The sequence below is a fragment of the Aphelocoma coerulescens genome, chromosome 6, assembly GCF_041296385.1.
Source record: "Aphelocoma coerulescens isolate FSJ_1873_10779 chromosome 6, UR_Acoe_1.0, whole genome shotgun sequence".
In the NCBI taxonomy this organism is placed as follows: domain Eukaryota; kingdom Metazoa; phylum Chordata; class Aves; order Passeriformes; family Corvidae; genus Aphelocoma; species Aphelocoma coerulescens.
In genome coordinates, this window is record NC_091020.1 from 4,479,143 (window position 1) to 4,494,824 (window position 15,682).

Genomic DNA, 15,682 nt, shown 5'->3' on the forward strand with positions numbered 1-15,682 from the left:
AACAATAGCATTGCAAAATCCATTCCTGAAGCACTGGGAAATGCTTTGAGAATGGAAGAAGCCAATAAAACTGTGTGTGGCAAATAATTTTGCAAGATGGGCTGATGAGGCGTGCCTGGCTCAGTCAAGATGCTACTCAGACGTGTCGCCTGGACAAAACCCATGAGTCAGCACATGGGCCAAGCCCCAGAGGCAATGCTGAGCTGGCTTAGAAATCTTTCTCAGCTATTTGATGTAACCTCTTTTACCCCTCCTCCATCCATCAAAATGTACCCATCGGTCCTCATCAGGAGAGTCCATCTCTGTTCACCATCTTTCTACACCTCTAAGTGAGGAGAGATGTCTCACCTTTGGTCCAGGAGGCCCAGGTAAGCCCTGTGGATAAAATCAAAAGAGACACTGGGGCTGGAAAATACAGACATCACATGGACAGCAGGGTGATTGGGGGATGCTGGCTGGTTTGATTTGAAACACCCCTTAAAGACTAGCACTGGTGAGCTCAAACGTCCCTCATCTATTCTTCATGTAGATGAATACTATCTTAGTCCACACACCCAAATCAATTCATGCCCATAGTGCTCCATCCCTCCAGGTTTGTTCTTGCTGAATCTGAAAACTAAAAAGCTGCTTTGCGTTATGTCTTATGCTCCAGAATCTTTTCTGTTTCTCTGGCTTGCTTGGGGAACTTGTTCCCAGCCCACTGTGCAGCTCTGGAGTAAATCAGGCATTTGCAGCTTCCTCTGGCAAGCTAAACAGAGAGACTATATTAACAAACAAACCACTTGTGTCTTTAAATGAGAAAAAAACCAAACAATTTACCTGATATGAACCATGAACACACCAGATATATGTGAGTGTAAATATAAATAAACAAAATATCTATGCAGGAGCTGCATATGAGCAGGCAGGAAGGGAAAACTAGATATGCTCTGATGCCTATACCACCCTGGGTGTTGCCTGCTTTGGCAATTCAAGTGTTTAGTCATCCTGTCCTTGGCTCCTCAGAGAGAGATGAAGATCTCTCAGAGAGAAATGAGGATGTTTACAGGATCCCTGACCCCTGTAATGTGTGTGGAGAGGTGCATTTGCCTTCAGGGATGAGACTTGCTTGTCCTGTTAGCAGGCCTTGAAAACTCTTTGAAATGGAAGTTCCTTTCATTCTGCAGTGGCTACAGAGCCAGCATGGCATGTTTTCCCCTGCAGCTCCCAGGAATGGAGCTGGTTTCTGGTACCCACCTTTCCATCTCTGCCAGGCTTTCCAGGCTCTCCTGCTCTGCCCTGTCACGAGAGAGAGAGACATGAGCAGGATTTTCTGTCCTGTGCCCTGCCATTTAGCAATGGTATTATTTTATAAACGGTGCTTCTGTTCCCACCCTCCTTGGCTGCTTGATAGGACAGTTACAGGACTTCAAAAGGGTGGCAGGCAGCACGACAGTTACACCCCAGGTGTTACTTCCTCCCTGGGGCCATCTGCAGGGGTTGAGGAGGAGGAAATGAGCCTGGTGTCACCCACTGTGTGTCCAGATAGCAGCAGTGCCCAGTGCACATCTCCGCCTTCCCTCTCACTCCCCTCCTTCCCTGGAACTTCTTCCTCTCCACACATCCACATTCTCTGCAAGCCTCCTGTCCATGGCTATCTCAGCTTCGCCAGAAGCAACAGGGGCCAGAGGAAACAGCCTGTGCCCTAGGGGATGGGGGAACAGAAGGATTTAGGTGTTTTGGTAAGGACTTACAGGGGGTCCAATTGGCCCAGGACGTCCTGGGGTTCCTTCGGGTCCAGCTGGTCCAGTGGGCCCTGGGGGACCAGGGGGCCCTGGGGGACCTTGGATCCCCGCTTGTCCTTGTTCACCCTGCAGTTTGTAAAACAAGGGTTATCAGCTGGCAGAGCAAACCCTTCACACCACCACCCTAAGGGCCCAAGGCAGGCCAGCCCGACTGAAGCAGAGGAAATAGAAGCAAATCCCAGGTTACTGCCAGGAAAAGTTTCCAAGAGTGATGGAGAGCCCTGCTGAGGACAGCTGGGCTCCCTGGGAAGTAGGAGCCAGCACCCAATGGTTTGCAAAGACATCTGAGATCACCTGGTCAGAGCTCTCTTCTAAAGGGATCTAGAGATGACAGAGCACTCCAAAGAGACCTTTTCCTTCATTGAGCCAGTCAAGTAAAATTTATGTGTCAAAGACCAACATCTTTTGAGTCTCTAAGGAGGCTTTCCAAAGCATTTGACAGTCACATGCGAAGCAAAGCCTCCCATGACGCCGCTGGCACTTCCAGGCAGAGCCACAGTGTCTTACCTCAGCCTGTTTTTCCCCCATACTACATTTGTTGGACAACACTCCCTCTGTTTTGCCAAGGACCAAAAGTAGAAATCCCACAAACCCAAAAGAAAATAACACGATCATCATGGCATTCCTGGAGCCCACCCAAGGCAGGCCCATGTACACCAGGCAGAGCCTGTTTTTCTAAGATTTAACAAGGCAGCGCATGCTGAGCCACCTGCCATTTTCAGCTCTCTGAAACGGAGCCGTTTGAGCCGGTTCCTCCCCAGGCCCCTCAGTAGCCATTCGGTGGCTGTGGCTCATGCCTCAGCAATGTCATCTGGCCCAAAGGACCTGGATGTGGCATCAAGTGGCGCTGAGGAGACAGTGGGTTGGAAGCACCATGTTTGAATACCAGACTGCTGATCTATAATTGATTAATCCAGCAAGCTCCTAGGGCACTGTGGCACCCACGCTAAGCTGTTTGCTTATTAGGCTCACCTCCCTAGATAAAGTACCATGACAGCCTACTGCTAGTGATCCAATTTCAATTTGAAAAACTTTCCTTGGTGGATCCATGGGAAGCTAGAAACCAAATATGGCTGTTTCTCAATTAAAAGCCAATGGGTGTGCAGTTGGGTCTCCGCTGCATTTATCCTCTCTACAGCCTTATACACTGGAGGAAAATGCATGAAATCTGTCCCCTGCCTGTGTTCCTACCAAGCACACTGTTTATCCTGGCTGCTTTTAGTAAAACATACAGATACAGGGATGTTTGCTTTATTTAGAATGATAAATGAAAGTAATAAGCTGCAAATTTCATCCTTTCTGTCATGAGCTCTATTTAAAAGAAAATTTCCAACACATGGGCCAGGCTCACGAGAAGCTCAGTCACGTGTGGAGCAACAGCCCTTTTCCTGTGCCTCACCACCCAACCTGGAGCCCATGCTGGGAAGCCTGCTGGGCCAGGCAGGAGAGGTGCCCTTGCTTCACCCCATCTTCAAAGTGGATCTTCATTCATCCTGTGGCCCTTGCAAGGGAATGCAGGTTCTTTTCTAAGCTTCCTTATCTTCCATACTCAGTGCTATTCAACCATCCTCTAAATGGTCTCATAGCTTTTAAATATGGAAGGTAATTTGGATCTAATTAAGATATTGGGAGGACACTGGAATATATTTCTAGATTTCCTCTTGCCTTGACTTCTCATTCCAGCTTCAAAGACTTTCCTTCCACTGCATCTTACAATACCCCCAGCATGGGTGCACCACGGGAAGCCAAAGGGGGCTTTGCCCATCTCACTTTGGCTCTCCCTCTTCTATTCCCACCTCAGCTGCTCTCTGCCAGCCCAGTCCATGATCCAGATTTAGGGCACTAAAATGCAGCATGGTGCTGGAAAGGGGTGCTGGTAGGGGACAGGGAGCTGGGAAGAGCAGGAGCCCTGCCCCAGCACAGGGAGTGGTTGGAAGGAGCTCCCCCAAAAGTCCTGTTTGCATCACCCTCACTTTGCTGTCTTGGGCACAGCAGGCTTTGTCTAAGCAAGTGCCCATCCTTGCAGATCCCTAAACACACAAAGTGTTATTACCACATCATTATAGTCTCATTAACGTGTTCAGCACAAAAGGACCTCCACAGAGCTAAATGGACAGTAAGTCGATACAGTAAGTGGGAGATCAGGTGTCATTTTCCTCAGTTGTCATTCTATATTTTTAGCTGTCGACTGGAGCTATTTTTCAGTTCTTTTAAACATCAGCCAGCCACCCTGACTGTGCCCCAGCAATGCAGTGCTTGCTCAGCCTCCTCACAGAGGACCCCACTCAGCCCATGCCTCGGCTAAGCCCCAGCCCTTGGGCAAAGCACTCCTGCTGATGTGCTCAAAGTTAGCAGCAGGATTTTCCTCTCTTCCAGGCGCTGGTGCTAACATCCATTTTGCAGACTCACTTTTTTTCTTAGTATTCATACACTGGGCTCCTGGAATTGCCTGGTGCTGGCAGATCTGTAGGAGCAGATTACACCCTGTTGCATTTAGAGAATGAATACACCAAAAGCAAAACGGATCATGGCAAAACTCTCCGGTGAAGTTTTCCTCTGCGGACAGAGGGAATTTGCAGCCCTGGCTGACGACAGGATGTAGGGCAGCTATTCAAGTTTCCCACTTCATCCTGGAGAGGAACTTCAGCTTTCAAAGCCTTCCCAAGAGGTCAGTCCTTGGCCTGGCTCTCCAGACTGTCACTCTGAAGGGCAATTTTTGCAATCCATGGGGCTCTGTGTGGTGCACATGCTGAATTGATAGAAACTGAACTGAAACCACAGCCTCAGGTGGTAAGGTCAGGATTTGTCCAGTGCTGGGCAAGGACCAAGCACCTCATGGTAAAGGTCTCTTGCATCCTGCAGTCCCCTGCTAGCATCCGACTGCCTAGACAGGCAGCAGGGTGACAAAACCCAGCCACTTAATAGAGAGTGCCCAGCACACTTCATCGGGGTAATTGCAGCGGTTTGTCCACACAGGAAAGCTAATCCCAGCTGATGGAATGAGAGAGCATAAAGTGGGTTCATTAAAAGCCACATGAACTCTGACTACGGACACTCTTATTCACTATTCATATGTCCGTAATTCACTTTATGAATTCATTCCCAAAATAAACTAAACATGAATTATGGCCCTGGAAACCAAAATAAATGTGTTTACACAAAGATTTAATGCAATTTAATGAAACCATTCTAAGAGCTTATTTAAACACATTTCCCCAAGTGCCTCAGACTAGACTAGCCCTTAGAAGAAGCGTTTGCCTATTCATTCATCTCAGTTAAATTTCACAGACATTAGATGCATTTCAGCAAGAGGCTTCTAACCTCTTCTGGAGATTGAATATGCAGGAACTGACTCCTTAAGGGAAGAGGCTGCTTGTCGACAGCCCCAAGAACAGCTTCATGGCCCATTTCTTTTAGTTTAAAAAACTGGCTTCACTGCATTTCTTTTTAGCAACATTATCACATCAAAGATTTCCTTAACTTTAAAGAAAGTCCCTCAGCTCTGCCTGAAACTCTTGGAAACCCCTCTATAGGGGATGAAAGACAGGTAGCAAGCTGATTAATTGCAAGCATCAGGATAAGCTCAGAAACAGGCAATAAGGAGAAGTCTACCTGGAAAGTGCGTCTCTTTATAACCGGAGGTGGAGCCAGCCGCACTGAATTGAGGAGAGGCAACAGCTGAAGAAGATAAAACCAGAAGGTCGCAGGGCAAAGGAGGCCATTAGGGCACCGAGAGTCAGAGAGCAGCCAGGGGAGAGAACAGAGAAGAGGGAAACAGAGAGATTGCCATGAAAATAAAGCCCAGCATGAGAGCGGCACAGGGCGGGCGCAGCACAGGTACCTGCTGGCAGACCTCTGAGCTCCTCCATGCCATTCACAGGGGCACTCAGCAGGTGCCAGCCTGGCAGGTGTGGGGTGGCCACTTGCCATCCCAATGGTCCCTCCACACAGAGCTTTCACAGCTTCCTCTGCTCGGAAATAGAATTACCCAGGGGATTTTTGACTCAGCTCTGCTGATCTCCTTAGGAAGTGTTCACTGCAAGATATCCACTCAGTGGTTCTGCTAGGGTCTCCAGCAATGGGACTGTTTCTCTTAACTTATCATCATCATCATCATATTTGGGGCAACTATCAAAATTACAATTTTCTCCAAGTTTTCCAAGTGCAGTTTTCTAGTTCTCTCACAAGAAACCCAGTGTATCTCCAGGACTCACCCTTCCTCCAGGTGTGGAAGGGAGTGGAGAGAGGCTAGCTGGGTCAGCACAGAGGTCCCAGCATGGTTCACTGAGCTGGGCAGACACAACCACCCTGGCCAAGGGAGAGCACCAGGCCTTGGAGCTGGACGCCTAAGCAGGGCATTGCCTTGGCAGCCTGCACTTTGTTTTTCCTTGCTCAACAGCATCATCACCCTCTGACTGCTTATAGCCAGGAATGCTGCCTCAGGGCACAAAGCTGACCCGGACACACAGAAATCAAATGCACTAAAGCTCAAGAGCATTTGTTCATCCTTTTGCTGTATCCAGTTTCCACTTGCATGCATGCTGCTGTCACCCTGGCACCCACCATGCCGGCTCCAGGCCCAGGAATGCTGCTCTGGCCTGATCCACTTTCCTGTTCCTATCAGTTTTCCATTGAAGCTGCTCTTGATTTACATTGGGAGAAGCAAGAGAGACTTTCTGTGCTTGGGCACAAAAACGTGCCCATGTGTGACATTTCCCCCTATGAGCTGTGCACTCAGATCCCAGAGGTCTGCCCACAGGCCTCCCACCACAGAAACCATACACTTCCAAGCAGCACATTTTATTCCCTTTAAACATTGTCCTTCACATGTGCAGGGAAAGCAAGGATCCAGTCCTGTTGCAAAGAGAAGTGGTAACCCAATATTGCGGTGTCATGATCAGGTGGCTGTGTTCAAATGCACTGATCCAGACAACCACAAGCTATCGCTCCAAAAGCAGTGCTGCTGGAAATTCAGCTGGGCTGATTTTATCCAAAGGCAAACCTCCCCTTTCTAAAAGAAAGTGTAGGAGGCCCCATAGCTCAGAAGAGCCAGCTAAGCTGGCTTTGCCTGGCTGCTCAAGTGCTGAATGGTATCTGAAATATTATACAGCTTACGGGGAAGCTGAGGGAGGATGCTGGAATGGATAAGGAGGAAAATGTAGGGAAGCAGTCCTGAAAACAGTCAAGACAAGACCCTGCAGTGGACTCAGGTGCAAGTGGAAGAGTTTAGAGAAGAAATCTGAAGGCACTTCCACCCATCTCCTGCCCTGCCCTCTCTGTGTTCCCATGGGAAGTTTTTTCAGAAGGCAGCTTGCAATATTGGATCTGCACCCTCGAGCCTTTGCATCAGAACTGGGTCCCATCAGACCGCTACCCACAAACCTTCAGCGTAAGGATCTGGTTAGAGCGCAGGGCTGCAAGTGTGGTACTTAGGTATTCCTGGGGAACAGTGAAGACACATGAGACAAACGGGGTCAGTTAGACAAACAGTATTTCTGAGAGCAAACAGAGCATGGCTGGTCCCCCCGTTTCCCTGAGCGGCACTTGGGAGCAGCCTGAGTGGCCCTTTTACCCCGAATGGGCAGCCCCAATGCATGGGCTTGTCCCTCACAACAGCACAAGCCACACAGACTCATACAGACAGAAAAATAGGAAACTACAACAAGAGCCAAGGCACATATCCTAACCCTGTATTTCCTTCCTAAGAAAACAAATATGAAACAAAATTGAAACAACATCCCTGTTTTTTCAGGATGCTGGTTTTCATTTCTTCACCCAAAACATCTGACAAAAAGCCTTATCAAACAGAAAATGCAAGAATAAATTGCAATTTGGTCAGCAGTGTCACATTTTTGCAACAAGGCCCATCCTAATTTTCATTCAGGGAGAAAGAAAGAGAGCTGCACCTCTGCTGGCTGGTCTGTCCAGATCTGCAGTTCAGAACAGCCCATCCTTGAGTTGATCTGAGAACAGTCACCCTTCCCGTGAGCATGTCTCAGCCTTGAACAACTCATGGGCTTTTTATAATGTTGAGCTTGGTGCCTCATGAGACCAAAAGTATCTCCATGAGAGTCAAGGAAACATTGCCAGGATGTGAGGCTTTGTACCCACCCTTCTCCCGCTGTCACAGCCCTGCAGCTTATCAGTCACCCTACAACCCTGACTCACCAAACCAGTGTGCCTTTGCCCTCAGGCCTGAGCCCAGGCAATTTCCAGGGATGTACCAGCTCCCTTCCCAGTGTTGCTTTGGGTCCTGCCACTGCTTTTCACCTTGAGCACTGGGGACAGTCAGAGCCAAGGGCTGTAACAGGAAATCAGGACACTGCTCGGGTGACCAGTGTTGTTGGCTCCTTTTTAACATAACAATCTAGTGAGCCAGCTCACTGAATAAACACAGCTGACCGGCTGCTATTGCACGGGGGACTGGCACATACCCAAAGCCCCCTCTCCCTTGCTGCCAGCCGTGCTCTCTCTCCAGTAGCTCTGCTGCTCCAACCCTGCTCCCTTCTGGGCCAGGGACCAGAGCCCAGCTGATTATCCAGAGGCCCATCAAAAATAAACAGAAAGCTCTTAAGCTTGTCTCCCTGTACACCCAGATTACAAATTCCAGCCACTTCATATGATGTTGTTCCAATGCGTTTCCAGTGGATTTTAAACACTCTGGTTGTTTTTAGAACTGGTTAAACCCCCTCAAACCCCATGATGTTCTCTCTCCACTCTTGGCTGCAGCACATGCTGGCCAGGCCAAGATGAAGGAGCAGGTGGGGCAACATCCTGGCTTTCATTAAACAGTTGCTGGCACCAACCCTCCCTCTCAGCCTCTTCCTTGCAGGCAGAAAGTCCACCAGGCTTGGGGACCAGCATGGGGACCAGCTTGTCAGGGACCTGACAGAGCACCATGGCCAGGGGATGAAGGGTTACCCTCAGGCAGGGAGCACAACCCTTCTCCTTGTCTCTATGCAAGGATGACACCAGCATGAGGGAGAAGAAAAAGGGAGGAATGATGATAGAGTTCTCCCCAGGTCTTCAAACTCCACACTGCTCCTGGCCGCACAATCAGAACAGAGGCCGTGGAAGCAGCACGGAACCAGTGCAGCGGCACAAGGCGTGAGAGGGTGACCTCCACTCCTCCAGAAACCCCTGGTTTCACTGGGTTTTAGGGTGAGGATGTGGACCTTCCCCTGTCCAGCACAAAGCACAGGAGGGTGTCCAGGAAGTAGAATTGACAGCAGCTATCTAGGGGTCAGCTCCGGTGAGCAGGAACAGACTGGAGAACCAACATCCCTCCTGGAAAACCTTATCTGCTGCTTTTCTGCGAAACACATCAATCAGCCAAGCACTGCCCTGGGGGCCCAGTTGACGCATCTAGTTAATGAAAGGATCTCTACTTCCAACAAAAAGCCATTCAAACGAAGGAGGATTAACATGCAGGAAGGCACGGGACAGAGGATAATAACGCTAATGACTTACCCTGTGCGGGTACTCTGCACACTGACCCTGTGAAAGAAGGGGATTAAAAAGGAAAGAATTTAAACCACAAACAGAGGCGACCAAAATAGGCATGCAGGGTCAGATCCAGAAGGTGTATATCATTGTGACTGTATCAAACTTAGTGCAGTTATGCCAGTTTGCACCCGATAAGCACCCTGCCTCCTGTCCCCAATCCCCTGAGCCCTCTGCTCTTGCTGTATTCCTCACTCACAGTCACATCGAGCGGCACCAAGCCCACCAAGCCCCTTCCTCTCTTTAAGTTTACTTTTTAACAAGGCTTCCATTGAAATTACCTTTTCTCCTTTTTGTCCTGGGGGTCCCTATAAAAGAAAAGTCATCAAAAAAGGACTCAGTAAATGAAGGAGTTCAGTGATTGCAAGGGGAAAGGGATTAGGGGGAGAGAGGGGATAGGGATGAGATACTTACGGGTTGTCCCTTGGGACCTGCAGCACCCTTTAAGGAAACAGAGAAATTAATATGGGATGGCTTTCTATTCACAGTGACAAGAAGACAGTGTATGGAGTAGGTGAAAAACTGAGCTTTTAAAAATAATTGTGAAGAAAATTCCCAAGAGAGATCCAGGTTCCCTTTGTTACTCTGGAGGAGTGAAAATGCACACATGCTCTAGCTGCACCACAGGGGGGAAATATTAAAAGAAGAGGGGGGAAAATCATCAGGAAAACACACTCTTATTGTCCCCAGGACCTCAGCTGACAGCGCGTCTCCTCGGCCGACGCACTGGGGTGGAACCAGAAGCAGCCAGGACTGAAGCCTGAGCTAAGATTGAGCAATAGGGGAGTGGGAAGGGGGACCTTCAACATGTGCTTGCCAGAGGGTTATACTGACACTCAGGCTCAAAAAACAGAATTACAGAATTAGCAGAAGAAAACAACACGTTAGTAAGCGAAGGTGACTACAGAGCTGCTCTCCTAACATACTCATATTTGGGATTTCATCATCAGAGATGTCAAGAGGAACAAGACAGCATTTGGGCTTCCATAAAGTGCAGTCTAAGTTTACAGTTTTCAACCAAAAGCATTTTAGTATGATGCACATATGAAACAGAGCTTCGGGGGAGGGGAGAGGGGAAGAGGGGGGAAACCACATTTAATACAAAAAGTATGCTTTTTTTGGTTGTTGTTAGATAAGTTGAAAGTTGCCAGATGCATTTTCAGAAATCTTTCCATCAACTTTTACTTGTGCTATGAGGCCAACCACGAAAAATGTCAGCTCCCAGAATATATTTAAAGAACATAATTGCTAACTGCAAGGAAAACACATCCCATGCGTAACTAGAGAGTTGCTGTTGTGACATGATGAATCTGATAGCCATAATGCAAAAATTACAGACATGCATCCCAGCACTATTATTATGAAGTTACAGAATTAGGGATGCAGCTAGTGCATGAGCTGAAGTAAGATTGCTACCCTGCCCATGAGCTTGTCTTCAGCTGAGGCACAACATCATCTCAAACCAACCCATCACCCGCAGACAAACATATGTATTTTTACCATCTCTCCCTTCTGTCCAGGATGGCCCTGCAAAAGAAAGGAAACACACATCAGCTTTGGCCACTGCAGACTCTAGATTATGTTGATTTAACCCACTTCCCCCTTACAGTGGGGGACACAACACTGAGCATGTGGAGCTTTGTTCACCACCTAACAGGACACCACTCCTGTAGGTTCTGAGCTACCCAAAATGCTCAGGACAAAGCTCTCGGGGAAGAATACAGGGTGTCAAGGCTCTGCAGGGCATGTCTGGGTCATGGCTAAGCCCCCCTGGGGCTGGCAGAGCAGCTTCTGCTGAGTGAAGCGTGTGCCCCCAGAGCAGCAGGAAATTAGAAGCCAGAGGTATGTGCTACCAGCTCCTCCATTACAGCACTGGAGGAGTGTGGTGGGGAACTTGGCTATGTGGCTGCTACATGGAGATATGGGTTTCATGTCCACTGGGTTCATGGAGAAGTATCTCATTTGTGCCTTACTGTCCAAAGGGTGGGAAGAACTTAGGTTTCTACTACAAAGCTCCAAGGACAGCACGGAGGTCTCACAGAGGCCTTTAGGATCCTTCCCTGCTCTACTGTAGCTCTTTTTGGCACAGCAGCAAAAGAAGGAAGCTGTTGGCTAAGGCAGAGGGCTGCTACCTCGGGTATCTGCTCTGCCTGATTCAGGGTGGGAGTGCCTGCTAAGGCTTTCCCTGCAGCAGGCAGGCTGCTGCACTTGTGAACTGCTATTTTATAGATTTGCCTCCTAATTTTCTTTTAATCCATGCATGTGCATGACATTGCAAAATAAACCCCTTAAGAACATACGGTATAACACGCAGGCTGGCACCACGGCGGGACCTAGCAGGAGGCAGGGCAGAAAGCCTGCCGAGAAGTTGTTTCCTTACCGGTTTGCCATCCAAGCCAATAGGGCCCTGAAATAAAAGAGAAAAATGATGAGAAATGCTTTCCCCGGGGTGTCTGTCCATCTGCCCCAGGAAGCACTACATGCCACAAGACTGCACGGACTGGGGTGATGTGAGGTGACTCCCTGCCCTCCTGTCCAGTCCTGCAGGCTCCTGGCCCACTGAGTATCAGCCCAGATTTCAAACTGCTTCAGCAGGGACCTGCTCACTGTCAGCACATTTCAGCAGCAATGCTGGACACAAGAACAGAAGCAAGGAGGGCTTTGTAGGAAATTTGCAAAAAAACCTCTTAATTTAAAATTTTACGGTGTTTGGTAAAATAGTTGAATATCAACAGTTTTCTCAAGATTTGATTTAAAAGAGCACCCACCTTTGCGGGAAGAGAATTTTTTTTACAAACGATAGAATAATAAAAGTGTCCCAGGGAAGAGGTGACATGCAGCTCAGCACATGCTGAAGGTACTGTTTGATGAGAAACAGGATCCACAGAGCTGTGCAATCCAGCGCTTTCTCATGAGCTGGGCTGATTTGTTTTCTGCTCCTCCAAAAGCCAAAGACCACAAGGGCCTGGAGAGATCTGCTTCTCCTCAGCCCAGAGGCAGCTCACAGCCCCCCTTTTCACAATGGGCAGAGCAGTGGAGCCCAGTCAGGCAGCTCGGAGGCTGCCAATTCCTCCCATTTTCCAGGTGTGAGAGTTTCCTCCGCAGACCTGCTATGGCACATCCAGTGTCCTGGAGCAGCAGCTGAGCTGCCTGGTAGAAGCAGGGATGTGGGGGGTGTTTGTGTTTGCTTTAGGCTTCTTAGTTGTCCAGGATAAATGCATATGAATAAATAGCAACTGTTCTTCAGCAGCCTCAGCGCTTCAGAGAGTGCTGCCAGCAACTGTAGGATTGAAATGAAATTTGCTTTGTCCTCTCCTGGGCATATTCTCTGCTCCCTTATAACTGCGCTGGAGAATTCCCCCTCATGTCTTATGTCCTTTCCCTTTGGCATGACCAGGGTGTTCAGCCTAGCACAGTCCCCAGCTGACGCTCAACAGGCAGGGCCCCCCTTTTGGATCCCAGGCACTTGCTGCCATTGGAATATCACCTAAAAGCTCAATTAAAATTGGAATTTCACCTACCTTGGGATTGTTTTCTTTGTGTGTGATGGGGGTATTTCTTAGGATGGTTTTCTTTTACTGAACAGATCTTTAACTATGTTATTTTAACACTTGGGGCTTTTATAAAATTAATTTCCTTTCAGAGTTGTGTGGTTTGGGTTTTTTTTTTTTCCCTAATATCATTTAAAAGAAAAAAAAAGTAGAAAAGGGAATGAAGAAAAAATTACTTTTTCCAGTGCTATCACATCAGGTCATTGATTTCAGGAAGAAATGATGAGATACAGCAAGCACTTATGAGGCTTCCTAGTAATATCACACATCCGTACCTCATAAATTAAGAGTTACGCTTACCGGGAATCCAGGAAAACCTCTTGTTCCAGGCTGTCCCTGGGAAGGATGAAATAGAGATAGCAGTTTAGAGGAACTGAAATGAATTTTGATGGACCCTAAGTCCTCTCTACAGAGCCTTTCCTCCAGCCTCTGACCAACTACCCTGCAGCTTTCTGAAGAGATACCCAATTCCCCTCCAAGGGGAAAGTGTCTTGGGAAGGAGGGGAAATCTCTCATCCCCACTGCAATTTGTATAGGGCCAAGAAAATGCTGGAGCAGCTCCAGTTTGGACTGCAAGCAGTTTCCTTGAAGTTTCTACATTCATTAAATGGGCGTCCCTAGCCCATATGTTAGGCTTTTGGAGTATATTCCAGAGGCTGAGCTCATTTTATGGCAATTCTTGCTGCCATAAACCTGCGATGTTTAATGCAGGGTGCTGCTCTGTGCAAGACAAGCCTTGCAGGTCACTGGTGTCTAAATACAACCATCCCTCTCCTCCTCCTCCCCTCATCTGATGTCCCAGCTCATTCATTTTCCTCACAAATAATTCTGGAGATGATTTTATTTTTCTCTTCTGTTTTTTGTTTTTGTTTTTTTTTCCTCTGAGAGCTAAGAGAAAAAGGTGAGTTAGGCTGTGTGATGAGAGGAACATGAGCACCAAGACTTTTCCTCCTGCCTCTTCCTGGCCAGCTAGCTATGGCTACCTGTTTGGGATCAGGTACAGCAAACACTGGCGTGGGATATGCTTCGTAGCTTCTTCATCCTCTACTTAAAAACACCAAAAAAAAAGAGAAAATGTCCTGGCTGCTAATTTTTCCACAGTTCTTCAGTTTTTGGGACCTGTGACATCCCAGGTCACAGTTACCATAGCTTTGCTGGTATCCAGGAAAGACACCACTTCACTTAGGGATTTTTCAAACTGTTTCCCAAAAAAAGCATAAGCCAGGTCAGGAAGCATATGGTCCCTGTGGCCCAGACTTCAGCAGATCTTGAAGCACACTCACATAGATAAGAACAGCTGGATGAGGTAAATCCTGTGCCACGCTCATCAAGTGACCACTGTGGCATCTTGCCTACCCTGAAAGCTGTGCTCTGATGCCAAAATGCCCAGCTTCCTTATGTGTTCTCTCATTTTGGGGAAGAAAATGCTTTCTTCAGCAATATGAGCTACCATGATTAGACTGTTGGAGTCCCGCAGGCATTCCCTAGGAATAAGCTGGGCATGACCAGGGTGCATCTCTGTCTTAACCAGAGTGATCCCATGTGGTGCTGAGGGAAGGGAAGGGGAAGGAGGGAATGGGCCTCCTGGGCTGTGAGGGTGAGGTTTGCCACAGTGATGCAATGACAATCCTTTGGGAGAGACCTCAGAGCTACGCTGATAGGGAAAACCTTCACCTTCAGGCAACATCTCCAGCCACCCTCTGTCAGCAGAGAGACTCAGTAAAGGTTTACGCCTGCAGAAGATGGGCCCAAACAGCCTCTTTGCAGGGTTTGAGGATGCCCCCACCACAAAATGCCTCATGTTGCACTGAAGAGCTCTGGTTTTGTATGCAATGCTAGCAGAACCTAATCGCATTTTCCCTGTTTCTTTAGTTCTGCAAAGTTGAATTTGGTCAGCTTTGCTTTGCAAGATACACACAAAACCACCTGGTCCTGCTGGCCAGTGACCAGAAGGGAAGATAGGCTATAAATTAAAAGATCTGTCCACCGCTGGCTTCTGAGAAGGCAAGAGGCAAGAAGAGCCGAGCCACAATTAATTAATTTTGGTTCCCTGTTGGACACCTCCCTGACAAGAAGTGCTAAAAAAAGAATTAGGGAGAAAACCTGGAAATGGTACAATTTGGCTTCCTCTGTAGACTACAGACTGTTGCCTCTTTCTCCTCAGAGGACAGCAGAGTGATTTGCATGGTATCACGCCAAGACAACAGTTCAGCAGCGAGCGATTCCAAGAGACTGTTTTTGTTGGGTGGCTGGTTTTCCTTGTCTCCTTTTTTAAATGTTGATTGTATGAAGTATGCAATCCTGGGAGCTGCCAAATCATGGAGACCGTCTGTTTCTGCCACTACCGGCGCACTGTCCCTCTCTGGCCAGGAGTTAAGCAGCTCTGAGCTCAAGCGAAAACTTTAACCTCCTAACAAAAATCTGGAAACTATTTGTCATCCCACATCTTTCCGAGTGGCCCCTTGGCCAGGGTTTCCGTGCTTGTCTTCAGTGCTCAGCCATCCTTCTGACCTATCACCAGCTCCCCAGGAAACTGGATCATCTTCATGGCAGGCTTTGCAGGGGGAAAGTGTGGAGTTGGGCCACTCCTGGCACCTCATGGCTTTGACTGGTGTAGAAAACCCCATTTTAGATACCATTTGCCATCTAAGTTTTCTGCTGCTTTAAAGATACGTGTTCTGCACTTTCCCAAATAGCAGCAAAGGCAGCAGCACCAAAGCAGACAAAAATTGTCCTGCCATCCCAGGCATGTGTCCTTCAAGAAAACAGTGGTGCCTGTCTCCTTTGCAGGACCTACATGGACAGGAACTGATGGCTTTTCTCTCTGATTACTACAATTACACT

At 48.1% G+C, this 15,682-nt stretch overlaps 1 protein-coding gene across 1 annotated transcript in view; it reads right to left on the reverse strand.

The window, feature by feature from the left end:
• The window catches only part of COL13A1 (collagen type XIII alpha 1 chain), a 53,908-nt gene that overhangs the window by 33,638 nt on the left and 4,588 nt on the right, over positions 1 to 15,682 (reverse strand). Inside the window, exons 5-14 of the mRNA XM_069018969.1 lie at positions 13,139 to 13,174; positions 11,668 to 11,694; positions 10,788 to 10,814; positions 9,702 to 9,728; positions 9,569 to 9,595; positions 9,255 to 9,281; positions 7,167 to 7,223; positions 1,734 to 1,850; positions 1,237 to 1,278; positions 349 to 375 (exon numbers count right to left, since the gene is read on the reverse strand). Coding sequence (XP_068875070.1) covers positions 349 to 375; positions 1,237 to 1,278; positions 1,734 to 1,850; positions 7,167 to 7,223; positions 9,255 to 9,281; positions 9,569 to 9,595; positions 9,702 to 9,728; positions 10,788 to 10,814; positions 11,668 to 11,694; positions 13,139 to 13,174 — 414 coding nt within the window. The remainder of the gene's footprint in view (positions 1 to 348; positions 376 to 1,236; positions 1,279 to 1,733; positions 1,851 to 7,166; positions 7,224 to 9,254; positions 9,282 to 9,568; positions 9,596 to 9,701; positions 9,729 to 10,787; positions 10,815 to 11,667; positions 11,695 to 13,138; positions 13,175 to 15,682) is intronic.